Genomic DNA, 27,952 nt, shown 5'->3' on the forward strand with positions numbered 1-27,952 from the left:
GGCTTGTAGTTAGCAGGGGCCCCCAACGGCTGCTCTGTCGGGCTGCGCAGGCCGTGCCGCCCCTCTCCGCCCTGTCCTCGGTTCTGGCGTGGGTTCTGGCCGTGGCGCGTCACCCCCGCGGGTCGTCCTTGCTCAGCCCGGCTTGCCTGGCCGGCCTCGGCAACCGCGGCGGTGGCAGCAGCGCAAGGGAAAGCCTCAGCAGGGTGTGGGCATTGCAGAAGGTCTTCCGCTGGGCCCGTGCCGGCGTGCGCCGTGTCTGCGGGCACAGCCGCTCTGCTGGCTGCGGTGCGGCCTGCGCGCCCATTGCTTTGGTTTCCTTGACTCCTTTGATGGATATGGTTGCCCTAGTAGCTTAACTTTAGAAGTGAAGTTAAACGGCGGTTCAGCTTGGACATCAGAGGAATTTATTCACAGAAAGCGCGACTAGACATTGGAATGAGCTGTCCGGGGAGGTGGTTAAGTCACCATCCTGGAGGTGTTCAAGGAAAGACTGGATGTGGCGCTCAGTGCCACGGTCTAGTTGTCAAGGTATTTTCAAAGGTTGGACTCAGAGGTCTTTTCCAGCCTAATGGATTCAGTGATTTTTGTGAAAGGGATATGTATATAATGCTAAGGTGGCATAAGGAATAATGAGATCCATGGATGTCAGTCCCAGTTACAAACTATTATTATCAGTCCCATTAAAGCAGTGTGACTATTAGAATAGTTTTAAAAGTAGAACCATGTTCATAAAAAACACTAGGAAAACACCACTTTTCACATTTCTTCTAACATTCAATGCTGTGCAGTGCTTAGGGTTTTCTCTTAATGTGTGCATGGTATGAGAAATTGAGTTCCAGTGATGTATTCGGTTCTAAGTATTTTTAGATTACTAAATCAATCAGCTGGAATTTATCAGCAAAATAAGAATAGTTAATCATAACCTGCAGATTTAGATAGGATTAGAGAGTATCTTATCTGTTTCTCCAGTCGACCATTTGTCATTTTTTTACCTTTCATGGAGCCCCGCAAGGAGTATGCATGTAACTTGAGTATATAGCAAGTATCCTATTTATTGGCAAATATGCACAGGAAATGGCTGGGACAAATAGGTTTCTGCTGAATATTAACATGCTCACCTCACACTTCTGTCTCCCTTGAAATGACACAAGGCTGTGTCAGTTGCATGGGGAACTGTCCGGCTTAGTTGCTTGTAAAATAGGCCAGTCCTCATTGTTACAGTTTCTGTCTTCCAGCTTTTTACATCAGAATTTTCTACCCATTCTCTTTGATGTTTTCCTCATTGCTCCTTGAATTACTCTTATGGATGTAACGATTTCAATTTATTGATTTCTTTTATTTCTTTCCATTCAATTACATGTCATTATAATTCCTACCTAGTCTGTTTCACTTTTTTCTCTGTTTTCAAGACTTCATTTCCTTTAATGAAAGGAAATTCTTCATTTCCTCAAAGGAAATGCAATTTTTCCTTTCCTCAAAGGAAATCTTGCAATTTCAATGAGGATCAATTTGGAAAGGTGTGGTCTATCTCCCTACACTTCATGTCATCCCATGCCATTTGATTGTTTTCTCTTTGTTGCAGATTTTTTTTTTAAGTGTTTCATTTCATCAGTTTATTCTCCTGTCTTTTGTTTGACTTCATTCCCTGATTTTGGGACTTCAGTAAATTTAATTTTGGTAATTTTTGGTCCTTTTCACTGCACCTCATTTCACCCCAATTAATTTGGTTGGAGTCACTGCATTCCCAAATTTTGGGTTTGTTTTTTTTTTTTTTAATTACATTTTATTTTATATCATATTTCCCTTCCAGAGTGTTTGTTACAATTTCTTCTCTGTTTTCAAGATTGCATTGTTGAAATTTCTGAACCCAAGTGAAAAAATTAAAATGGAATGGGATGACATGAAGCACAGGGAAATGGATCAAGCCTTGCTGAATTGGTATTTTTTGAAATGGCAAGATTTCATTTCCTTTCACGAGCTGAAGAATATCCTTTTGTGAAAGGAAATGAAATCTCAAAGAGAAAAAAGTGAAACAAACAGAGTGGGCTAGGGTTATAATGTCATGAAATTCAATGGTCAAAAATAAAGAAAATTCTGAAATAAAGCTATTGTCATCAAGTGTAGGGAGATGACATGAATTGCTCCCATTTGCATGCCTTTTGTAGTTGCAATGTCCCTGAAGTTTTAGGCTTTGTGCTTTTCTCAACCCTAAGCCTGACCCTAACCCTTAGTGGAACAGTAAAAGCAGGCTGTCCCTGAGGCTCAAGTGCCAAGCACGGTGGTGCTGAGCAGAAATCTGTGGAGGGAGCAATGCTGGGGCAGTGCCCTGCTCCTCTTGGCATGACTTCTTCAGTCCCTGGAGCTCTGGGCTTTGTGCTGATTTGCCAAGCACATGGGTGGTGTTGAGCAGAAAGGTTTGGACAGAGCAGTCTTGGGGCAGTGCCATGCTACCCTTGGCAGGCTTTTTGTAGTTGTAGTGTCCCTGGCGTAGTATACAGCTTTTGTTGTTGCATCTATCCATGTACAAGTTATTTAAGAAAACCAAATCCAAGAGCTGTAACTTCCTATATTCTCAGGATCTGGTTTGAAAAAGCTAGAACTGATTGAAGTCAGTAATTCTTTACTCATATCTGAATTCCTTCTTCCAAGTCATTGTAATGTTTCTGGTTTTCTGTATTTAATATATTACTAATAATGAAGAATGAATCTTTGTCCTTGGTAGCTTCACTGGTTCCAGTGACACAGTTTTAGTCACATGGGTCAACAAACTCAGTCTTAATTTTCTGGAGCGTAAGTGGTTCTTCCAGGACATATTTGGAAATTACTAGTTGTTTTAATAAAATTATAGGAAGCAGTTTTATTTTTATAAAAACATAAATGCATAAACCAGGACATATGTGAAGGAAAGGCAAAAGCCTTTAGAAATGCACCCGAACTACAAGTTCAGATTTGTCTTAATAGTAATTTTATGTGACGATAAGCTGAAAGTAACAGTTAAATGAGAAATACAGTTATTTTAAAGATGATGCAATAAAATATTTTGGGAAAGAAGGGTTTTGGTCTGTCTTTATAAATTGCAAATTTAACTGTGTTTCTTTACAAGCCCTACAAATCATTACAGGGGCATTGAATTGGTTATACTAAACCCACCATTAACCCAGCTGATCATGCAATACCCAGCTTGGAAGAAATTCTGCATTGGCACAGCCTCTTGGTAATTAATGGCTCCAGGTGGTCAGGGAATAATAGGATGTGTATGACTTTGTTACTAACCCTAGATGTCAAAATGTGGTTTTTTTTGTGGTATATATATTACTTGCAATATAATTTTGTGGTATATATATTATAAGCAAATATATATTATTTATTGACTGCTTATTGAATGTGATCATATAATAAAAGTCAAAGTATTTTTAAGAAGTCCTCTGCTTTTTTCATAAAAAAATATTTGAGTATTAGAGCACATGTAAGTGATGGTGGCTTGAAATTTCAGTCAAGGCAATTTAAACCAAATTGCAGTTGTAGAAAGGAAATAAGTTTTACCCCAAAATAGCTTGTGATCTAATAGAAAGTAATTCTAACTTACAGCTCATCCTGCATTTTTCATCACCACCATCCTCCATCTGTGTATTACTTGTGTTGTTATAAATTTGGCAACACTTCAGCAGCGAGCTACTGTTTATAACAAGAGATCCCAGCAGCTAAAAGAAGCCAGTCATTGGGATTACTCATATCTTGCCTTGTGAACTGCTCAAGGGAATTTCTTGAAGAACTGTGTCAAAATCAGCTTTAGAAACTATTAATTTGAGAGCTTTTATTGACACGTAAGAAGTGTTCCGAGATTATTGCTGATCGAGTTGGTGGGCTTGGAAGGAAGATTCTTTTTGCTGGCACTGAGAGAAAATTTTCTCATTTTGTGCACGGAAACAAGGATAAAATAAGCTTTTTTCCTCTCTGCAAGAAGAAATCTGACGCAGTGGGAACTCAATCCCCCGGATACCATGAATGCTTGCAGAAGGTAAGCTGCATATACTGCATTCCCCTCAGGTAGGAATAGAAAAGCAAATTATTGCCAGAATATTCCTCTCATGGTCTTCACATGATGTTCCCAAATGATCATGAACTGTGTTATTTGATTTGCAGCTACACATGACAGATTGTCCTGATAAAAATGTTAAATGTCTAATCCAGCAACTGCCTTCTGTAAAATCTCAATGGCAGAACTCCTGTTTTATTGATTAATTCCCTTTTGGAGACTGCATTTCCTAGTCTTTCATTTTTAACAAATCAGTTTTGACAGCTCTCTTCCATGTGTGCCTGAGCATGTAATTTGTGGTTTAAAGTTCTTTTCTACTCCTAAGCTCTATCTGTGCTAACATTTGTGGTAATCTCTACTTTTCTGTCATAGTAATAGCAGGAACATATATGAACCAGACCTGCAATACATCTAATCCATCTCAGACCCCTTCCTAACATGAAAATCACAAGCTACTTAATCTCCTTTTGGCATTCCAGTTGTTCAGATGTAATTGTGCACATTGAACATTTCTTTTCTCAAAAAAAAAAAAAAAAAAAAAAAAAGAAAAAAAAAAAAAAAAAAGGCAAAAGCAGCAGGAACAAGGACTTAGCACTGGGGCTTAGCAAGCAATTTTCAGTGAAGATAATAACTGGAGGTCTGTTGCCATAGGTGAATACTTCTAGTTTCAAACCCTTTGGGAAAGGTGACAAAGCAATGTCAAATGTTACTGCAGAGAATCCTGCAGATATGCTTTATGTAGTTACTTCTGACTGGTATCTTTGCCTAATGAAAACCTTGACACAAGTCCCCTCTGAAAAGCAGAGAGGATGGGAAGATCACATGCTGTGCTTATTCCTGTACATTAAAGCTTTGGAAACTAATTTTTATTTGAACCCTGCCACTTTAATAATATTGCAAAATGAAAGGGTATATTTTTTTCTCATACAATGATCTGTATCAACAGTGAGAAGTAAGAACATTGTTTTTCCTCTAAGAAGCCCATACCCAGTCTCTGTGGCTGTCAGTGGGAGAGAAATACCAAATGGCTAGTAAATGTTTTGCATTTCCAATTATAGAAATTATTTTATTAGCTCCAGAGAATTTGAAGAGCTCTTTCCCAAATCTAGTCAATGTTTCAATGCACACTCTGGATTTCATTACAAACACAACTGAACTGTTAATAAAGAAGACTAATTTTTAACTTTAATCTTGCTTTTTGTTATGTCAGGATACATTCTCTCCGTGCTCACAGACAGAAAACTAATGGAAACAGAAGTGAGAACTGGTCCAGCACCTCTGGGTTCAAGCACCAGCATGGAGATGATCTTGTTACAGTCCACACCCTTTACACAGTGATCATCATGATCCTTCTAGGGGCACTCTGGGGAGCCTGGTCAAGAAAGGATTCATCCTTATAACAGCAATATAGCAACTTTCTTTGTCAAATATTTAAAGAGGTATTTGTGTCAATTATCCATACTCAAGAGGTATAAAAAATGGTCTCAGCATATTTCAGTTTACTTGAAACTGCTTAAATGGTTGCTACTTGTGGAAGTGAATCTATGAAGCATTTAACAAGCCATGTACGGAACCTAATTTTGTGAATAACGGAGACCTGTTTGACCTGTACACATTTATGTTACCCTCAGCATGTATATGAAACTTTAAGCACGATATTCTAGAAAGAAGAGTTCAACTTCTGTTTTATTGGTCAATATTTTGTATGTCCATCCCAGCTTTCCATTTGTGAACTTGCTGAGTCTCTACCTCTGCTAAGTTTGCCTGTCCCAATCCATGGTAAAACATACACTGTAAGCAGGGAAATAATGTGCCGTGTCACAACAACACAGGAAAAACTAATCAACAAACCCAGCTATTCTGCTGGCAAAGGAAGATCACTGAAAAAGCTGAATTCTCCACCTCCGTTGCTGAAGAGAGTTTATATGGGGCTTGCATCCATTATTTTTAACTTATGGTAATGACTTTGTAAACTCAGGAATAAAACAATGAAATAAGTTGCTTTTGTGAATCCTTTAGCATGCAACCAGCTGGCTCAGTCTTCACCTTGTATATATTTATCTGCAACCACCACTCCCTTTCCATAATTTATTAACATCTCATGGCAGCACCAGCTCCTACATACACCAGCCAATCACTGATGAGGGGCATTCCATACTCCCACATTTTCAAGGAAGTAACCCCACTCAGACAACCTGCAAGCTTTCTGGACATCGAGCCATTTGGCAGTTTCTGTTCATCTCTGTTGGTTGTCTGCACCTGATGAGAACACATTAGTGGATTGGCAGCTCTGAGGGATAGTGACTGTTGGAGACAATAGTCCAAGCCTTGGGAGCCTAAACTCAGCTTAAACCCCAAATTTTAGCATTGCCTAAACGAATACATAGTATCCCAATTAAAAAAAAAAACAAAACCACAAACAAAACTGCAAGATATTTAGACATTTTACAGACTCAGATACACATTTGTAATTAGGTTGTACATGCAGACAACACAATTCTTAAAGTATTGTGTACCCCATTTTGGTATCCATCCATGATCAGGGGGCATATAAACTGCAGTGTCTCTGAGAAGAGCTCCAGGAGTGTTAACAAAGGTCAGTGTAGCAGCAGAAACACCAGTGTCAGCTCTCAGCAGGCACTAAGGTGGTGGAGTTGGTGTTCCTCCATTGATGCTGCACTCTGCCAGCGTTACCCCACCTGCACAGACACCCTTGTAAAGACAGCACCTCAGCCTGCTTTAACATGGGAGTAGTGCTTTGATTATACTTCCTAGAGAACAGCACACAAAGGAATACTTAAGAAAACAGATTATTAGCACATTAAATACATTGTCACAGAACACAGGAACCCAGTCATAAAACATGTAGGATGAACATTACAAGTGAACACAAAAGGATGGGCCCTCCCTTGTTTGAAGTACATGAGATGGGAGAGGGACCTGCATACTGACAGCAGCACAAAAACCCCTGGTGATCAGGGTTGTGGGAGAGGCAATGGCCTCAGTGTGCTGGAACGCAAACACAAAATTCCAAATGCATCCCACCAAGGGAAAAAAAAAACCCTAGAACAATTGTCCACACATCATGATGCAGAATTTAGCTGTTAAATTTATAAATTCTGGAGGTATAATCCTGCCTGTGAAGCACTGGAGGTCCAAATAAGATATTGAAAATAATTCAGTTTCCTCTTTCACCTTGTGAAAGGAGGAGATGAGGTATGAAGGTTCAGAAAAGACTGCTGCAGAACTTGAAAAGTTTTGGAAAACATTTTTCTTAGATTTTTGCTTTTCTGGAAAACAGCCTTAGTTGATTTATCAGTAACATTAGAGATATAAATTAAATAACTTTTAATGTGTTCAGAAAGACAACTGTATCTCTGCAGGGTGAACAAAATCTACTTTTCTTACCAGTTTTTGTAAGTCACTCATTTAACTTGGATAATGCAACTACACCTAGTGAAAACCTGTGGTCTTGCAGGGCATAGACCCATATCATCTGCCTGACTGAATGACACTACAAACTTCAGCTTCCAAAATAATTTCCTGTAAATATACCCATGAAAACACCTCATTTGGGTCTCACAGTAAATCACAATTTAATTTATGTCAACAGTAACAAGCTACTTAATGTCTCTACGCCAATGAAATAGATGGAGAAGTAGAAACTGGGAACCCAGGTTTGGAACTTGTGTGTCAAAACTTTTATGCAGCAAACATTTTATTACTATTTTCTCCAGTATTAAACAGACCAGACAGATGTTTTACATGTGTTCAAAAAAGGCAGTGGCTTAAGTAAGCCTGTCTGCTGTTATTTTAAACTAACAAAAACATTGTAGTTCAGCCAGTGAATCTTATGATATATTCCACGTACCAACTGGACTGTCAGAAAAGGAAAACAAGTCTCTTATTTTCCATGGTCATTCTCACATGCTGATGTGACACACTTTTGAAGACTCAAGTCCTTCCAAGCTCCATTTTTTACTACTGCATCACATTTCCCTTTAGAGAGGATGATGCATTCTGTAAAGCCATCTTTAAAGTGAGATGTCAGCACAGCCATTTGTCCCTAATCCTTTGATAAACCTTGTAATTCCTTTAGTAGTTCGTAACTAGATTTGCCATTGGTCTGGTTGGTAAGAAAAGGATGGTATTTGTACTACTTTATTTTAATTAAGGGAAGACTTAAATGAAATCAAAAAGCAAAACTGAAGCTGTACATTTCTGTATTAAACACAGAAACAAAGACAAAAACAGGCCTGTATGTCAGTTCACTGGTCTGTTTACTGTACAGGACAACATTCCAACTCTCCTTCAAAATGTATGTGTAAGAATGTGAGGCATTCTCTTCCAAAGATCTTTTAAGTACACAAATCATAATACCTCAGAAAACATCAGGAAAAAAAAAGCAGACAGCTTTAGTTTTATGCACATCTCAGAAAAACAATACAGCATAAAAATAACAAACAGTATGGATTTCTACCAAATTAGGACAGTAGTTTTACTTAAACAGGATGCATGCATGTACTTAAATGATACAAATTCACAGCTGTTGCACCTGGTGACTACGGGAAATCAATAGTCCTCCTAGTTCCCTTTGATGGCCTTTCCTAGCAGTGGTTCAAAAAACCAAGGTTTATGTCCTTTAAGAATACCACGTAGGCTCTATTGACAAGTGGATACAAGCTATGGTGCAAATTTATCTGTGAATTCTGCACCTGTAACCAGGCTCTATGAGTTCAGCATCATCATGCATAAACCAGTGTTATGAATTAAAAGTACCACTGCTTACCTTTTACAGCCAGCAATGGATGACATCAGACTGTCAGGTGCTAACACCACCACAGCATTATCCACACTGACCTTATTCTTCATTGTACACATCTCTGATGCCCCTGCTCCACACTGCCACTGGCTGGCACAGCACCCCTCTGCCCCTTCCTGTCCTCAAAGGGTGGGCAGCAACCCTATCCCAGTAGCACTAAGAGGGAGATACTGCTGATTGTTTATGGAAAAATTTCCTCTTTCTAGTCCATCAGAAATACTTGGGCTGTGAAGATGCATTTCTGGCAGTAGTATTGTTAAAAGGATATCATCCATTGGGTTGCCAAACCAAAACAAATCAGAGCATGGTTAATAAAAATGATTTACAATGTTTGAACCCTCTCTGGGACTACCAAAAAACATTTGACAAAGGACAAAAGTAAGTACAGATTTCCAAGACGTTTGTTTAAGTTTAGCTTAAAGTACTGCCAACTCTCCCTTGTCAAGAAAAAGGACTGAGATATCAATGGCAAATTCTGCTTGGCATGCTCTCTGTGCTTAGAACACAGCTCAGGTTACCCTTGTGTCCAAGCTTGGTTAAAGCTCAGATGTCATCACACTACTCAGTGCTACTTCTCTTCCTCTGAAATTTATTTCCACCTTTTCACAAAACATCTTTTGTTGACATTCTGCAAACAACACTATCCAATAAGGTGCCGATTTTTTCTTCCTGTGGAGTAATTTTGTACATCTGCAGAAAAAAACAACAAGACAAAGGTAAAGATGTATAAGGAAGAAAAAAACTGATGACATAACTTCTAAAAATATGCACACAAGAAAAGATTATTTCCCTCTCCCCCACTTTTATATTGGAAATTCCTATCTTCTTGTGACTGCAAGACAAAATCTGGACTGAAGCAAATTCTGAAACTGCAAGAATAAGGAAAGCTACTAAACTGAATGAGAGCAGCACTTTTAGCTCAACATGTTAAATGCTATGATTTGTCCAATTTTATTCATGTCTCCTATCAATGCTTTGACAGATATGATAAAGATGATTTAAGTTACTTGAATTTTATCACGTAGAAGACATATGCTTCAAAATACCTATTTAGCATATGGTAATCTGTTAAGAGCATATATGCCCCAAGACAGCTCCTAAGAGCTAATTCACCTGTTTTTATTTTAACCATCCCTACTGGGACTATCTATGTACTTAAACTTATGAAACTGCTCAGGACTGAAATTTTTAATTAAATGAATATTTGCCTGAAAAACAGGAATCAAAAGTTCTTGCACGGTAGGCAGCAATCAGGAATTTATTTTTATGCTCTAATTCCCTGACAGCATTAATAATTTGAAGACTTACACTTTGTGATGTTAGGGTGTGACAACTAAAATTTGTTTCAACTAAAAAATTCTAAGAAATAATCAAGGTCTGCTTAAAACAAGTTTTCAGTTGTGCTAAAGAAATACAGATCCTAAGTTAATTATGTCTGTTGATATTTAATTAGACAACTAAATAAACTGTCCCTTTTCTCCATATCAGTCTTCTCTTTTGGCTACACACCTTTTTAACTTTGGCAGTGTCTGTTAGCTGGGGGAGCTCATCTAGGGAAACCTGCTGGCCTTCCACCTGAGATGCTATATCCGCCAGATTTACATTCTTGTCTCCATCCACAACCAGCACAATGAGTACTGCTGTGTCGCTGTCTGAAATGCCAAACTTCTTAAATGCATCTGAAATCTGAAAAAAGAGAAAAAAAATATTATGAGTTACTTTCTCACTACATATAAGGAACCTTTTCAGTTACTGTGTCAGATACACCAAGAATATAAATTGACAGACATTTTACATTAATGGAATTCTGACAAGCTACAAATCATAAGAGCACATTAATGTTATTAAAAATAACAATTAAAAACTTCTACTAGTAGCTACATAGAGCATTAAAGGAATACATGTACTTAGTTTGGCTGTGTGGATCTTAGCAAGCTTTCTGGCAAAAAAGAAATTTTTTCAATAAATCTTACATTGTTGCTTGGTGAAAGGCTGAAAATAATTTCTGCAAAGAGTGTTCTGGTCTTCATTTTACCTATCTTCTGTAGATGCACTGCTTTGTTGGCTGCCACAAGAATCTGAAAAGGATCTACAATCTGTAAAACACAACAGAAAGAGTTATACAGAATTAACTTACTGTTTTGAAATCTGAAAAAAATCCTGACCACTTCATTTTGATAGCCTAATTCTAACAAAAAAAGACTAGATTCTGAAACTATGGGTTAAATGAGAACAAAGGCACCAGATATTAGATTTTAGACAGCATGAATTAATTAGCACTAGAGTTTACACATGAGGCAGATTTAAACTCCACCAAGCAGGATGTGAAATTAATCAAAGCAATGTTTTTGGCCAATCTTACAAAGGTTGTTTTACAGAGCCGACCCCTTCAGCTGTAGGGCACAGTAATGAAATCAAAGGAGGGCACTTGCGCGGAGCCTGGTGGACGCGCAAAGCAACTTGTGTGACAGCGACTGAGAGCACGGGTCAGCTTCACTGAGCTCCCACGAGCATTTCCACTCCGGCAGGGCGGCACTGGCATCCACTCACCATCGCAGGGTTTATCAGAGCTCCGTCAATGGATCCTTCCATGGCTTTTTTCCGCAGAGCAGCGGCATTTTTCACGTGCTGGAAGAGGAGCAGCGTGACGCTGCGGTCAGGGAACAGCTCCAGCCGGTGCGTTCGCTCCATCGCCCAGGGTATCGGCCGCTCGTCCCGTGGAAAACACAGCGCTAACAACACGCGGCCGCGGAGGCCGGCGGCCCAGCGCTTCCCGCAGGAATCCCACGTTTCCCGGCCCCGCGTCCCTTCCCGCCCGGCCGGGGCCGCCCCTCGCCCCTCCCCGGAAGGGCGGCCCCATCGCGGCCGGCGCGGAGCCGGCATGGAGCGGGCCGAGGCCTACGGCTTCTCGGGAGCCATGAGCGGCGCCTTCCTGCTGTCGTGCCTGCTCTTCGCGGCCGTCAGCCGCCGACAGCGCGGGCCCTACATGGACGAGGTGTTCCACGTCCCGCAGGCGCAGGCCTATTGCCACGGCCGCTTCCTGCAGGTCAGGGAGGGACTCAGCCTGGCAGCAGCAGTACAGCAGCCGCTCGGGGTGGAGGGTGGCCCAGCGCGGGTTTTGTAGCGGGTGGAGCAGCAGCCGGGCAGGGCGGAGTTCAGAACCCTCAGGGCAACAGTGCCAGGAGCTGTCAGAGCCCGCGGCCCGGGCGAAGGGGCCGTGGCGGGGCGGTGTAGCCGCGGCGCGGCCGGGGCCCTGTGTCGGCAGCGGCTCCATAACGCTGTTGTCGCTTTGCAGTGGGACCCCATGATCACCACGCTGCCCGGCCTGTACCTGCTCTCGGTGGGAGTGGTGAAGCCCGCGGCGTGGCTCCTCGGGTGGACGGGAAGCGTGGTGTGCTCAGTGGGAATGCTCAGGTTTATCAATCTCCTCTTCAGTGCTGGGAACTTTTATTTACTGTATTTGCTTCTGTTCAAGATCCATCAGAAGAATAAGGTACAGTCAAAGTAAAGCAATGTTATGCACTCGTACAAGCAACTTTGATGGCTTCGTGTGTGTTCCCTTCACTACATAGGTGAGATGCTCTCAGTCTTATGTAACTGCGAGTACCACCACCAGTTTGGCCAGGAAGGCACATTCCTATTCTCTAATTTTTTTTTAATTTTTTTTTTTCTCACACAAGGTGCAGTCCTCTAAAAATTCATTCTTGCACATAAGTAGAAGGAGTCCTATTGAAATAAAACTTAGTAGATATGCAGACATATTATCCAAAGGTCTAGATGCTCATCTAGCTGGAATTGCTTAAGAGTCCTCACAAAACTTGAGCAGCAGCACCTCACCTGCTCTGTAAGCCGCCTGTGTCATTTAAGGGGATTTCTTCTTTTTCAGCTGCTGGCCTTTGGATTTGACCTTTTTGAATTTCATCATATTTTGTTACCCCATTCCTCCAGCCTGTGTGGGTCACTCTAGATGACCCCTGTACTTTTGAGAAAAATTGCCTGGTCCTGCTCATACAGTGTCAACTACAGACTTGCTGACAGTGTACTCTTGCTGCTGTCTTGTCTTTGATAAAGCCATTAAACAGGACAGGTCCCAGGATTGATCCCTGTGGTACTTGGGTTGTTACTGTCCTTTGGGTCGAGTGTAACCAGTTCACCATCCAGCCAGTTCTTACCTGTCTAGCTGTTCACACATCCAGACCATAACAGTTCAGCTTGCATACAAGAATGCTGTATATTTAAAAATCTGAAGCATCTACTACTGTAGTAAAATTGTTTTAGTAGTTAATGGCCTATTTAAAATCCTTCACATTAGTAAAGTTACTTTGTTTGACTTTTAGCCTTAAAACATTTTTTTCTCATTCCCTGATAACTGAAGAATTCCTTTACTATAAAGAAAATGGATGTATTTTCTTAGAGGAAATCTCTTCATTTTTAAACAAATGATAACACTGTACAGAGCTAGACCAGATTAAATGGTTTCCACTTTTAATTTTATACTTCAAAGTGGAAGCATAAATGTAAGAACAAGTTTCATGACAGTAGTCTAAGCATTTAGTTTGACATTTCTTTGACTTCAGTGTTTTCTCTATTCCTCTTGTAAGGCGATGAGTGGCTGTTTCACCCCACACTACATCATTCAGAAACATCATGCAGCATTTTTTAATGTGATTTGTGATGTTGTCACGTAGTGAGTGGAATAATTGGGAAGAGTTTTTAACTGCATGGTCTACCTTTCTTAAAATTTCTTTTCCTACTCATTAGTTATAATGAGGATAAATAATAAAAGCTACATCAAAGATTAGAAACTTGGAGTTGGCCTTTCTGTGGACTGGGTTCAAAAGAGGTGATAGTAGCGGCACAGAATGGTGCTGTCACACAGATAAACAGAATCTCATTGTGAGATTGCAGGGGAATAAACCATTGATTTTATTTTCTTCTGCCCATTAATGTAGCCTTTTTATCCAAAGTATGGGAGCAGTTATGCCCCCACCATGATTTTAATACCACAAATACTTGCACACCTGACATATGAAAGAAGTTGATGTATTTTCATTGCCATCTTTTTAACTCATCTGCAGCAATGTTCTGTGCTTTTCACTTGGATTTTAACATTGTGTAACTGTATTAACATAGCAGGAGCTTTAGAAAAATACAGCATTTGTGCAATAATGGAAACAAAGAACATAGGAGATATTAGATTGTGTTTATGGAATTCTCAAGAGTTATACTAGTTTTCTTTTAATATACTATTTTATTTTATTGAGCATTGTCTAACGACATTTTTCTGCTTCTTCTTTAGGCTGTGTCTGGTTTCCAGAGAATCTTGTCTGCATTAACTCTTGCAGTGTTTCCCACCCTTTATTTTTTTACATTCCTGTATTATACAGATCCAGGATCAGTATTTTTTACTCTTTTTTCCTATTTAATGTGCATTTATGGTAACCATAAAACTTCTGCTCTCCTTGGATTTTGTGGCTTCATGTTTCGTCAGACAAATATTGTGTGGACAGTTTTTTGTGCTGGAAATGTTGTTGCAGAGAAGCTAAATGAAGCCTGGAAGATTGAGTTGCAGAAAAAGAAAGATGAAAAGATTTCTTCCGGGAAAGGATCATTTTCAGATTTGACCAGAATACTGCAGTTTCTTGTTGAATATCTCTTGTCACCCAAGAAATTAATTACACTTGCTGCTTTAACTTGGCCATACATCATATTAGTATCTCTCTTCTTTGTTTTTGTCTTCATCAATGGTGGAATAGTTGTTGGTGATAGAAGTAGCCATGAAGCCTGTTTGCACTTTCCTCAGCTGTTCTATTTTCTGTCTTTTACTGTTTTTTTTTCATTTCCTCATTTACTGACCCCTACTAAAATCAGGAAATTCCTTTTGTCATTACGAAAGCACCCTGTGCAGTATAGCTTAGTCACTGTCATCTCTTTATTCCTGATCTGGAAATTTACCTATGTCCATAAGTATTTACTAGCAGATAACAGACATTATACATTTTATGTCTGGAGAAAAGTGTTCCAAAGACACGAGCTTGTAAAATACCTCTTAGTTCCATTCTATATATTTGCTGGCTGGAGTTTTGCTGATACGCTAAAATCAAAGTCAATATTCTGGATCTTAATGTATTTTGTATGTTTATTAGCAGTCACAGTTCCTCAAAAATTGCTAGAATTTCGTTACTTTATTTTGCCATTCTTAATATATAGGCTCAATATTCCATTTCTGTCTCTATATAGACAACTTCTGGAACTTGCTTTTTATATTTTAGTAAATGCTGTAACTTTTTATCTTTTTCTAAATAGAACATTCCAATGGGAAAATAGTGATGAAGTACAGAGATTTATGTGGTGACTTTTTTTTTTTTTTTTTTTTTGATACTTTTATACCTGTAGGAAAACACAGTTCTGTTTCAGGACTGGACTCTGGAATGAAACAGTATGTTTTGCATCATGTAAGGATTGTTTTCCCTAGTTGAAATTGGGAAGTAAGCTTTTGCTTATATTGTTGCAACCAAATGCAAGATTGTTATAATGTGAAGATACTCCATATATTGAATTTATGAAAATTTTAAAATTCAATATGAGGGGAAATGTGAGAACACCTTTCTGTAATTAATGTAAAATAAGGGAGATGTTTACTGTCATTATGTTTCAGAGGCTTCTCTTTTACAAAAGAAGGATTTCAGTCTATTCAACCTTTTTGTTTATTTATCTGTGTGCATATTTATTCATCAGATCAGGCCATTTCCATCTAGATTTACTACTGGTCAAAGTATAAGCCACTATTAAAGTACAGTGTTTTCAAAGCCTCCTATGTCTCACTGAATATTCATTACTTTTTTTGTCAGTAAATGCTTACATTAGTTTTGTAAGCAGAATGAGCTCTTAAAGCACTAGAGAATTTTGAACATTTTATTTCGAACTGATATTTAGAAAACACAGCGAATGCTATGTGTGTGCACCTTCTTTGGAGGAATAAATGTTACTGTACAATGAAACAGAAATGGCAGTTGGTAATGTGACCTGTTAGAAAGGGAGTAGTTTACAGATGTCAGACTGCAATGTGCAGTGGATTGCAGCCCTCTTAAATAATTGAGCTTTTATCTCCTGTGGTTCATTGCTCACAGGTTTGTGCTGAAATCAACTCTGAGTGCACTTCTGAGTTGCACTGAGTGTTTCAAAGATCTTTGATGTGTAATCTCCAAGAAGTACTAATGGCATTATTGAACTATTCTTTTGAGTATTTTTTAATGTTTAATGGAACTTGAATGTATATATTCTGGTTGACAAAGGTGAAATGCAATGTATATATACATATAGGTATGTATATATATTTAAAAGCATGTAGTGTGCACTATCATCAGAGTAAATGAAGGCTTTAATGGTTCCTGTAAGTAAATCACTTTATTAAGTCTCAAAAATACTAGATTGCTTAAGTATGTGGCAGGGGAGAGTGGTCTCCAAAACTTCAGACACTGTGTAGCTTAATTAAATTCATTATATTCTGTATTGATAATACTTCAACCAAATCTGTGCAAACATCATATTATTGCCACTCAAGTCACTCTGAATTGGAATTGTTTCTCAAGAGCTCAGTCCTGGGCAGTTAAGGGCTCAGGTCAGTATTGTTACTGGTTTCTTTTACCATGAAGATCCATGTCCTGGCTCCAACTCCTTCCCTCTATTAGCACTGGTGGGTGTGGTGAGCTCAGATTCTGATCAAAGCCTTTGCAACCCTGTTTCTCCCAAGGAAACCCTCCAGCCACTCTTCAGTGAGTAAGTGTGTTTGTATTGAATTCAGGATATTTGCCAGGTCACTTTTTGCTTCTTGGCCTTTGCCAGCCTGGTAATTTGTTGTCAATGTGTACCATAGGGAAAGCCATTTTCAATCAGTCCCTATTTTCTTCTTCAGGTTCAAGGGACAAAAGACACCTGAAATGGATTGCTTTTGAAGAGTCCAGTGTGGTTCTGGCAGAGTCCAGGATGTTGTGTTGTGATTTCAGTATCACAGATTTGGGAGGGGAAGTCTTGTGTGCCTTCTGCTTCCAATTTTGGTTTTGTATGCCATGCCAATAAAATCATAAGATAAAGAGCGTTTGCCTGCTTAAGTACAACTTCATTTGTGCCCTGAAATACTGAGTTGGAGTGGTAACATGGAAAGGCATGGGGCTTTGTCTAGTATTCCAAGTTGTATCTTAGATCCAAGATTTTTTTCTGCTTTTATGTAGGGGAGCAGGTGTTAACTCCCTTGAGAAAAAATTCCCTTGCAAAGATCCCCATGTAGTCAACAGGTGTTTTATCCAGTATGTCTGTTTGTTTTTATGTCCAGTATGTTTTTACTGGCTTCAAATGCCATCCATGATCAACTCTGTTGAGAGACTGTTCATGCTTCCTATTTTTAACAGAAGTAGCAGCTGTGTTTCAAGTGAAAAGAACTGGTTTAAATATGTACAATTTTAAAAACTATTTTAAAACTTTTTGTTGTGAAAAGTGAATGTAAAATGTACACTGAAATGTAGAGCACAATACCTTTCTAATGAGCTCCTCAGGAGCTCAGGAGACCCTAGAAAAATTACACATAGAGAGATGTCTGTGACCTGTTGGGGCTGTTTAACCAGTACTATGAAATGGCACAATATTTTCTAGTGGAATTTATTACTATACTTACAGGTTTTAGCTTAAAAGTACAATTATGATTAATATATTTTGCTGCTTTGAAAGCAGGCTGAGTTGATAAAAGTTTATTTAAAGAGGGATGTTGATGAATTACTGAAGTATGAAAGGAGAATGTATTTGTAGAATAAAGCTATGTTTTCACTTTTGCATGTGAGCCTGAAGGTGTTTGCAGGCAATATTCAATGTTAGCCAAGCCAGTCCAGAAATCAGAGGGGTTATATTTGTATCAGAACTGGTCATGAAGAAAGGTCTCCAAATTACATCAGTATTTCCTAGAATTTTGACAAATAGCAGTAACACTGTTGAAATCCATTGAAAAATGGATTTTAGTATTTTGCCCCTGAAACATTTCCATTGTAGTTGTTTCTAATTTATTAGCTGTTTTCCTTAAAGACATGCAAAAAGAGCTGTATTTATCCTGCTTCATGTTGCCAAGGTCTTCTAGATTCAATAGAACTATAATTGCTTACTTTAGGTTAATTCTCAGCAGATGTCAGTGAAATTTCTTACAACAGCTTTAAAATGCTAATTTCTTGTAAATTGTATTAGTTATGAATTTATAATAAAATCACATTAATTTCTCGAAGTATTCAAGGTAAAACCAAAAATAGCATAGCTAAATTTCTATAATGGCTGCTTTCAAAAAAAAAAAAAACAAAACACCTCAGTTTTTATTTTTCTTAGAAATAAGATGATCTTTCAGTAGCTGTTGGAATAACAAAAACAGCTGAACAGTCACAGCATGGCTGAATTGCTTTGAAGTAGAGGAAAAAATACAAATAATTGAACATGTTTTTTTCTTTTAGTTAAAACTATGTTGTTATTCAGCAGGATAGGAAGTTTGATAATCCTTTATGTTGTGAACTGTATTTCCTGCTATTTGTGAGCATTCTGTATTTCATTCCTTTTAACTTCTTTGACAACACGCTAGTGTTCAAAATTAGCAAGAATTTTATACCATAAGCGATGCTGAAATATTTTTTATCTGTTAATTTTCTAGAGGGTTGATAAATAAGATGGATTACTTCTGTTAGAAAGTGGAAAAAAAGGTATTCTATAGTGTCTGGGGGCAGTTGAATTTTGTGCTGTCAATGCAGTTCTGGTGTTTTTCGTTGTTCACAAGGTGGCAGTCCTGTGCTGTCTTGTTGAGGTGACCAAGTGCTTAGTGCAATGCTGCTTGAAATCATAATGTTCCAGCAACACTCTGATAATTAGAAAACTTCAAGTTCTCTCATGGCTGGTTGCTTGTTTTAGTGACTTATTTAGCTATAATATCCTTGTTAATTTTAAATATATATATATATATATATATATATATATATACATATATACACATATATATAAATATATATGTTAAGTATTATTAGAACAAGTTTTGTTCATCTTTAAAGTGTCTTTCCTGCATTTTTTTCTTTTGTGAAATTTTCATGTCTGCTCTAAGAGAACAAAATGAAACTTGAAGGCCTGCTTTTATAAAGATACAATTTTTAGCAGATTAGCAAATTTCCTTGGGGTGTTTTATTATTAAATTTCACAGTATTCTTATTTTCTTTGCGTATTCATTCTATTTGATTCTGTCTAAGAAGAAAAAAACCCTGAAGGACAAATTGAGAAAAGCAGAATAATTATGCTTTTGAAACTGACAGAGGTGATTTTCTAAAATATTCACTCTTATTTGGGTGATGTACATACAAAATATAAATACAAACTATACACATACATACTATAAAGGCTCAAGTGTCTGTTGGCCCTATAGTAGTCAATATACCGTCTTCTAAATGCATCATGTAGTTTTCTTGTAATGAAAAATTGTAAAGTCCAGTCCATGAAAATGCTTCTAATTATCTTAAACTTTATCTATATTCAGCATCCTATTTTTTCCCCTGAAAAACTTTGCACTCCTTGCTTATCCCTTGTTAGATAAGACATGCTTTTTATTTTCAATTCAGTGCATTTTTCTGTCACCTGAGGCATGTTTTATAGAAAAACATCCTTATTAAAAGTATGCTTTAGATAGATGCAGATAATTGGTTTTGCTAACATCTTTTTGCAAACAAAAAGGATCTCTATGAGACAGAAATGCTAATCTACCTAGCCATATGTAGCTAAAATGCCCTTAATTTGCCAGTTTTTCTGCTTGATCTGAGAATATGCTCAGGACCTCATGCTGTTCCTTCGGCTTCACAGATAGTTGGGATACGAGGAGCAGGAAGCAAGAGGAAAAATGTTTCTGCGGATCATTGTCATGACAGTGCTGCCATAGCTGGGAGTGTGCAAGGCTGCCAGGAGCAGGAGTGAGTGGGTGCTTCTGGGGCTTAGAGGGCACCACTGAATTTAGCACTGTGGCTGGCTAAAGTACATGGGATAGGGGAGAGCTGCTTGCTAGAGCTGGCTGGATCTCTGGGAGAATGATCCTGCTGAAATCTGACAGTGAGCTGGTTTGTTGGAAGATGTTTTAGCACTTCACTTTGCATCTGTAATAAAAAACTGTTCTTGCTGTGTTCAGGAAATGTGAGCTTGCTTGAAACACAGCTGTGTATTCACAAATAGGGAAGGAGTTCCTTTCATTTTTATGGAATCATAGAATCATTAAGGTTGGACAAGACTCATAAGATCATTGAGTCCAGCTATCAATCCAGTACCACCTTTCTCACCACTAAACCATATCCCCACCTGCCACATTCATGCACCTTTTGAACCCTTGGAGGGATGGTGATTCTACCACTTCCCTGGACAGACTGTTTCAAAGCATGACTACCTTTTCCATGAAGATTTTTTTTGTAATATCCAATCTAAACTTAAGGCTATTTCATCTCGTCCTTTTACTTGTTACATGGGAGAAGACCTTGACCTCACTACAACCTTGTTTCAGAGACCACTTTCAGACGCCCTCTTCAGACCTCTAACATATGTTAATCACATTTTCCTGCAAATCCCATTTGATTCCCATCAAAAATGCTCAAAAAAGCATTGGCTAGCTGATTTTCACCTTGTCAGTTGCCCAGATACTTTAGTGGGTTTATGATGAACTTTGGACCTGATTAATGTAAGAGATTTGATAAGCAGGATGCCTTGGCAAGAACAAACAGAACTTTGAAGTTTAGAAGAGGATTGGATGAGACTTACGACAGGGAAGAAGATTGAATCAACTTCTACAAGCAAGAGGTGTTGCAAAATGTATATGTTTGTTTATGTGATGATTAACCCAATCATTGCAGTAAAATATTACTAGCCTTCCTAGAATAGTATATAAGCATATGTAGTCCACAGTAAAATCGGATTCTGACCATCACCCACTCAGTCCCCCATCTCTCTCTCCATTGCTGATATGTTTATAATACAAAACTGATCTGTCTTAAAAAGTAAACGTTAAAGCAATGTTTCCCATGTGCTCTATATCCTGGTTTTAAGTAGATGTAAATTAATATCCCATGCATTTAATTCAGATTGGCTTGAACTCCTATTAATAACAGCAGTCTATGCCTTTTCAAGATGTAATTGCAAGAGTCCATGTTCTTAGCTACATTCCCATCTTTAATGAGATTACATTTTGACATTTTCATATCAACCCTCCTAAAACTATTGTCATAGAAATAATCTTGTGAAAATATAATGAAAAAAGAATGGTGATTATCACTGGCAAGAGTCTAATTTTAGGGCAATACTTCAGACATGCAAGTTTAGTACATGTAAATCATGCTACATTTTCCTGTGTTCCCATCAAATATCAAAGCATTGCCTGGCTGAACTGAAATTTAAATGACAAGCTTCAAAAGAACAAAGGAAACACAGTTGGGAACATCACCAATTCCAGGAGTAGCAATTCCAGGAGTAGCACTTCACCTTCGGGGTCAGTTCTGATCAAATGCTACCACATTGTTGGTGTGTGGGAGTAAGCACAGTATAACCATTGTCCTGGTGAAGGGCAGTGAGGGTGTTTTGCATGCTGCATGTGGGATTCCTTCTGTACTAGCTGCTCTGTGCATTCCTGAGCTGCTACAGCACTACATACGTATTGCCAATAGCATTATTTTACATTAGAGATAGTTGTGAAGGTGAGAATTCATCTGCCAGACATCTCATTGAAACCACCTTCTAGTGTGAGCTGCTTGCTGGTGCTAGGCAGGGCACTCCTGAGCTGGGGAAGCCTCATATCCAAGGCTTGAGGCCAGAATGGCGAGTGTTTGAGCTGATTTTCCTGGCAGCCACTCTGCTAGCTAAATTTGAAAAGTTTCAGCCCAATCCAATGTGTTGCTAACTTGCTTTAAAATCTCAAGAAGCCTTGTGGAATTACCTTTTCTCTTCAGGTCCAGCCCCTGGAAGAAGAAACAGGAACACATCAAAGGAAAAGGAATTTATTTGCTGTTTATACTAAAGAGTATGTATCCTTGCTAAAATTATATCAGTGCACATTTGCTTCAATAACAATGAGTTTAGAATAGTTTCCTTAAAACAAAAAAGAAATTAGGTGTCTGGCAGTTTTCTTAAGAATTAAGAAAATACATTTGAGATTCTGGAAACAGCTGAGGGAAACTTTAAGCTTGCCTTCAAGATAAATACTAGTAATTTCACTTCTCCCTCCTATACAGCTTATAAAATATATATTACTTAAATTCTGTGAGGGTGGAAGAGGGGTATAGCATTACAATGGCCTTGTCTGGCTGTTTGCCTGACAGAAGGCCACAAAACTTTATCTAAGAACTCCTACCATGGAGGAAGTAACTTTCCACATTATGTAAGTGTATCCTGTGGAGTTTAATATTTTGAAGCTGAAATGGAGCTCATCTTTTGAAAACGCTCTATTTAAAGCAGTCAAGTAGTGATGAATTTGCTATTTCACTAGACGAGCTTTTGCAGAGACTAATTGCTTCTACTCTTAAGAACCTTTTCTCTTTAGTTGTGATCTTCTTGCTACATCTGTGCAAAGACAATTCTCTCCATTTTCTTCCTCCATTTGTGCAGATACATACAATTTATGCTGGTGTGTGCAGCTCACAGCACAACAGCTTCTTAACCTACTGACCTACAGATATATGAGGATTTGGCATCCCAGATTGGTTTTCTCTAGCTTTATTTTCAGCACATAAAGAAGCTATGATTAATATAATCGAAGACTTCACAAAACTTCTGAGATCTTTTTCTATAAGAAAGAAGTATCATCTACCTAGACCTGTGCTCTCTGCTCTGTTTAGCTGAAACAAGGTCTGTGGCACCTTGTATGCATGGATACTCTTATTGTGAGGAGCATGCTGGCTACCTTGTACATGAAGCATCAATTTTTGACTTCTAAAGTCAAGCTAACAGAAAACTCAGTCCAAAATAAATATATTAACAATTCCCATAACAACTGCTTTCATCTTTATTAGTGAAGTGGCTGGAGATACACATAATAGTTTGCTTGCTTCTTCTTGATTATTACTATGTTAATAGTAGTTAGGACATGTGAAGTTTCAGTTTGGCTGAGCAGTTTATGACTTGGCTCTTTCCTGTAGAGTTCCTTGAAGTTAAATGCTTCTGGAGGCAAATTTAATTGATTGATTACCATCTTGACTTCCAATGCCAGGGCTAACTCAAGCAGCTTACTGTTGTATTGAGAGATTGGCTGTGTTTGCCTTGAGTCACAGTTTCTTTGTGGAGTTCTAGCACAGGAATTTTCTGTCAAATTAAAAATAAATGCATTCAGATTATGAGAATTCTGTAAGAAATTCTTATCTTGCTTTTCCTTATACTGACAAAAATTTCATTTCCCCTGATGGGGTTCTATGTACCCTCTAATACATGGAATCACTCCGCCTGAGGGCTAGAGGACTTTAGGCATTGTTCTAAACAGCTATCAGATCAGTTAACTTTGCAGGAAGCCTTTGATTTTGAATTAAAAGCTCACCACCACCATCAATTGGTGGGTTCATTCCTCTTGCACTTTCAAATCCTAGCATTATAATAAAAACTTCTTTGTGAATAAAGAGTCTTTCTGGAAAACAATTGTCCATCGTACTAGCAATTAAGTCTTCTATAAACCTTAGCATGCAATTACAGCAAAGATCAGTTAAAGACATTTGTGATTGAATCTGAATCAATGATGTTAACACCTGCGAAGATTCTACCTTGTTATTTAAGTCACACACAATAGAATACGTGATGCTCTAGAACTTCCTTGTCCATCAGTTTGTCAGGGAATAAGCCAGCAAGAAAAACCTTTAAAGTCAGTCCTAACATATAACTAACTGTTAGTCTGCAGTTACATGGCAAAAAATTAGCCTGTCAAAATCAGCTTGTAGTCTCCTCTGGGGGTTTTGCTGTGATGGATCTCATGATAAATGTTCTTCAGCCCTTTTTGTGTTTTCTTTCACAATGCAAGATCCTCTTCCCTCGACATTGCCTTATTGCCTCTTGGATGAAAAATTGATTTGGAGGTCTGTTTTATTACATTAAAGTGTTTATGCATTAACATGAGTAATACTTCAACCAAATGGATCTATACCCTGCAGTCAAAATGCAAACAACAGTGTGCATTGACAGGATATATTCAATACTTTATTTTCTCATTAAATCTAGCATAAAGTAGACAGGATAATTTGGTATCAGATTTAATCTTTCATGTTACTCTGCAAGTGTGTAGATATTGACAATTTGTTTGGTCCTTTGAATATATACTTCCAAGGCAGAGTTGAAGAAGGTGATTACAGTCCAACTCTCTTTTCCATTACCCACACACTAATTTAATTGAAATTGTAGTAGGTACAACTTCATGAGATGGATCTATTTTCATTTCAATACTGAATTCTCTGAGGGCACTAGAGGATATAAATCAACAGGAACTACACACTAAAGAAATAATAATGCCTTCTGGAACGCTTCAGCTGCGTGCACGCAATCTTACAACCTGAAGAACAGGCATAAAGACCTTACTGATTTTTGGATTTGTATATTCACTATAATGTATAATGTTAAAAAACAAAATAAAACTCAGGGCAGTGACTACTTTTTTTTTTTTTTATAAAACTACTGTTTGATATTTACAACAATGGAACAATACAAGGAAATACAAAGCGGAAAAGATTTCTTTTTGCAGATTTTCTGTTGTCAGCTCATATAAGGTAGAAAGCAGCTGTGCACCAAATCTGAAAAGGTAGATCTACTTGTTCATGTGCTGCATTTTTATCATTGTAAATACCTTTATTAATATGATATTTTCCTTTGAACCTTCACTAGGACTTCTGTATTTTGATAACGAATAAAAGGAAAAACTGTAGGATTCCTGGTGAGTTGCATGGAGAAAAAGATAAAAGTAATGCTGTGTGCATTTGCAGGAAGCTTAGGCTGGGAATAAATTCCACAGTAAGGACACTCAGCCTCCACTTTCATCCCTTTCTAGGGTGAGTGATCCCATTCCTCCCACCATAGGCTGTACCTCTTTTTGTTTGGCTGTTCTTCCTTTTGTGCCAACGTCTCTTCTTCGTGTAAGCATGTGCCACAGACTGTCCACAGTTGTAGCTGGATTTGTCCCAGCCATCCTGGCATGCTGAGACTGTTTCTTTATGTCATTCCTGGTGCTGAAAAACAAAGCTCAGTGTTCATTTGGGCAAGGATTTCAATTGATGTAAACGTAGGCTGTACTTATCATCAGCTTCATTGGGATGGCATCACAAAGACTGGCCTGGCAAAAGGAGTGCGTGATCATCCTACTCTGGCTGTCAGAAGCAAAATTTGCAGTGTGGGAGTTCTGCTTGTCTTGGTTTTCTGAGTAGGGCCTCTTCAGATGATTGATCTTTTTTAGCTGGGGTGGGCTGACAGCCTTTTTGCCTTGTCCTGAGATAATGTAACAAAGCTCTGAGCTCAGCAAACTGTGTTGTGCCACCTTCAAGAAGCACTGAAGACAGCCATAAAATTGCATGTCAGTTGTTAGCTCAGCCTGGCCTCCTCCTCTGAGATGTTGCAGCATCAGCATTTGCTCAACCTGGGAAAGGATGGGTCTTTGGGAACCCAAAAGCCAAGGGTTTTTTTTGATGTTTTGGTTCTCATTTGATCTAATATAAATTGTGTCCCTAATTCACCCATGGAAGATGTTTTGAAAGACACAAATGCAGACCTGTACTTAAGTCTTATGAGCCAGGCTTCAGAAGTCCTAAGATTTAGAAACAAAGGAAGAAACAACTTCTGTCATATTTTCTTAATTTCTTGTACTCAAGAGTACACTAAATGTAGTTTTTTAGAACTGAAATGAATATGGAAAACTGTTCACCTTATAACATTCTTACTTTTTTCTGTACTTTTTGTCATGTGGCTCCCATTGAAGGTAGTGGTGAGTGGATTAGATAATGCATGAAAGAATATTTTTACTAGACTTGTGACTACAGAATAAAATACACTTTTCACTGTACACTTGTACATGAGTCTTGTACATGAGTCTCTCCAATAGACTGAAAGACCTTACATTGCTTTCTGCTGGTGAGACAGATTCCCTGTGGCCCATTAGAGCTTGATGTCCTTCAAAATCCTTGAGTGCAGCTGCTGATAGTGGTCAAGTGGCACTTGTGAATGGCTTTTTTCTTTAATTTCCAGTCACTTTCTTCTTTTTTTATTTTGTCTGTGATATGTGACAAACTAGTGTCATTGGCTTTCCTCTTAGTGGATAAGGACATTTTTCTGATTTTTTGTGTGTTGCCTTTATTTTCTCCCTGCATCTCATGGCTTTTACAAAGCTTTTTTATAAGCAGATGATGAGTTATTTACGTAGAACCAGTCTTGTCCTCTTGTTCTATACTTTATTTATTTTTAATACTTAAAAAATGCTTTGGATAAATATATTTCCAATGCACATGACACAACAAAAAATTACAATCAGTGTTTATTGAAGGAAATGTATTGGATAGTCGCCTTTCTTTGTAGCTATTTGGGAAAATACAAGTCCTCATGGAAAGAAAAACATTAGACTCAAGATTAATCTTTTATCATTAATTAAAAAGAGATTTTGCTTTAAAATAAAGATGTAGAAATTAACCTTTACATTTTGTCTTCAATCATAAAGCACAGATTGGATTCATTCCCCTCTTGAACAATGAGAGTCAATATACTCAAATTCCTACTGCTCCTATTAAACCTTCCCTGTATTGTTCAAATTAAATAAATCATTTGCAAATAAAACATAAATAAAAATATATTTTCTAGAAAAAAAAGAACCCAAAGTGGGTGGATGAAGGAGAGAAGCCTGAGTACTATGTATATATCAACAGCAGTCTTTCAGTTTCCAGATTTCTAGTAAGATGGCTTCTTCCTTCTGTCTGAAGAGATCCCTCACAGGAGTGAGCGGTAGTGCCATGATGGGGCTCAAGAATTCAAGACAAATATTGCAATACCTTCTGTATTTCTTGAAGAGCTGAGCTCCCATCAGCCTTTGCTTTTCTGGCAATGTGCCCAATTTGTTCCTTTTCCTTCATGGAAACCTAAAATAATTACTGGCAGTTTTAAACCTGAGAGCAGGTAGGTGACCTACGGATGAAAGCCACAGTGCTGAGAGCTCCTGATTCAAACAATGATGGGTTTTGTTGTTCACCTCACCTATTACTGTACAACATGGATAATAAGGAAAAAGCTGAGACCTTGGCACTGACTCTGTCATTTCAGATTTTCAGTTCATTGCAAATAGGGCTGTGTTGCTCTTAAACAGCCAGGATTTCTTAAGTATCCTACTACTGGAACCTTACTGCATTTGATTTATAGCATTTTTCTAACACAAAATATTCCTGCCTCAAAAAGCAATAATCTTCTGTCCAAATGAAAATAAAATGCTGGTATGTTTGGAATTAGGTATCACCTAAGTAGAACATCCTGAAAGATGTTCTTTTATGAAGTTGTTGTTTGTTTCCTTTTTTGCCTCTCTTGGAGAGTATGAGATTTTCATTAGAAAATTACAAGTGGCACATGTTGTAGTTAGTCATATCTGCACTACAAGTATCTGTGCTAACCATAAACATGACCCAAGGCACATTAGCCATAAAGAATCACTTGTCATATAAAGCCTGTCTGCAGGAGGACAGAAGATGCTTACTGGAATTCAGTGAATGTCAGGGGTGGTCCCTGCTGCCACTGCCACTGCTCCTCCAAAGGCATGTTAATTAAATAAGATGTAAAAAAAAAAAAAAATCTGTCATGTTCTTGTGGTCAGAATCCGGGGAGATGTAACAGATGATGACTTAAATGCTTTCCAAAAGCTTTGATTTGTTTTTGTATTTAAAGAAATTGTTCGATAGATACCAGGTTCATTGAAATTAAATTGAAAGGGTATTTTAACTTTCTTCTTATGTTTAGTTCCTCCTTTGATTCTGCAGAAGCCCAAAAGATAATGGGCTGGTGTGATGTCTAAACGCCGATTGCTGGTTGTGTGCTTATACTAGAAGATAAAGGACTAACTTATA

General features: G+C 38.2%; 2 protein-coding genes and 1 long non-coding RNA gene across 5 annotated transcripts; 2 read left to right on the forward strand and 1 right to left on the reverse strand.

The window, feature by feature from the left end:
• The first annotated feature begins 13 nt into the window (after window positions 1-13).
• LOC128787750 (uncharacterized) lies at window positions 14-5,729 on the forward strand. Its single transcript, XR_008430826.1, has 3 exons — window positions 14-528; window positions 3,589-4,018; window positions 5,247-5,729. It is a non-coding gene; the product is annotated as an uncharacterized LOC128787750 (long non-coding RNA).
• Window positions 5,730-8,427: 2,698 nt separating this feature from the next.
• Window positions 8,428-11,839, reverse strand: TPRKB (TP53RK binding protein). Its single transcript, XM_053942156.1, has 4 exons — window positions 11,409-11,839; window positions 10,832-10,954; window positions 10,368-10,544; window positions 8,428-9,548 (listed from the first exon to the last, which is right to left on the reverse strand). The coding sequence occupies exons 1-4, from the start codon at window positions 11,739-11,741 to the stop codon at window positions 9,462-9,464; spliced, it is 720 nt and encodes a 239-aa protein (XP_053798131.1). The 5' UTR covers window positions 11,742-11,839; the 3' UTR covers window positions 8,428-9,461.
• Window positions 11,737-18,842, forward strand: ALG10 (ALG10 alpha-1,2-glucosyltransferase). 3 transcript variants are annotated; one of them, XM_053942154.1, is made up of 3 exons: window positions 11,737-11,904; window positions 12,154-12,351; window positions 14,158-16,248. In XM_053942154.1, exons 1-3 carry the CDS (start codon window positions 11,740-11,742, stop codon window positions 15,211-15,213), a joined length of 1,419 nt encoding a protein of 472 aa, XP_053798129.1. In that variant the 5' UTR covers window positions 11,737-11,739; the 3' UTR covers window positions 15,214-16,248. The 3 variants fall into 3 exon arrangements, with proteins under 3 accessions (XP_053798129.1, XP_053798130.1, XP_053798128.1); XM_053942155.1 differs by lacking the exon at window positions 14,158-16,248 and adding an exon at window positions 16,774-18,842 and having other exon boundaries at window positions 11,740-11,904; XM_053942153.1 differs by lacking the exons at window positions 11,737-11,904; window positions 12,154-12,351 and adding an exon at window positions 12,357-12,430.
• Window positions 18,843-27,952: the final 9,110 nt, after the last annotated feature.

This window comes from Vidua chalybeata, chromosome 5, assembly GCF_026979565.1.
Source record: "Vidua chalybeata isolate OUT-0048 chromosome 5, bVidCha1 merged haplotype, whole genome shotgun sequence".
In the NCBI taxonomy this organism is placed as follows: Eukaryota; Metazoa; Chordata; class Aves; order Passeriformes; family Viduidae; genus Vidua; species Vidua chalybeata.

Bases quoted from the DNA above. Each gene is read 5' to 3' on its own strand.
- ALG10 (XM_053942154.1), top strand. From the start codon at position 11,740: ATGGAGCGGGCCGAGGCCTACGGCTTCTCGGGAGCCATGAGCGGCGCC. The intron at 11,905-12,153 runs GTCAGGGAGGGA...GTCGCTTTGCAG, and splicing joins GCCACGGCCGCTTCCTGCAG to TGGGACCCCATGATCACCAC. The intron at 12,352-14,157 runs GTACAGTCAAAG...CTTCTTCTTTAG, and splicing joins AGATCCATCAGAAGAATAAG to GCTGTGTCTGGTTTCCAGAG.
- TPRKB (XM_053942156.1), bottom strand. From the start codon at position 11,741: ATGCCGGCTCCGCGCCGGCCGCGATGGGGCCGCCCTTCCGGGGAGGGG. The intron at 10,545-10,831 runs GTAAGATTTATT...CTCTTTTTTCAG, and splicing joins GCCTTTCACCAAGCAACAAT to ATTTCAGATGCATTTAAGAA. The intron at 9,549-10,367 runs GTGTGTAGCCAA...TTTTTTCTGCAG, and splicing joins ACACTGCCAAAGTTAAAAAG to ATGTACAAAATTACTCCACA.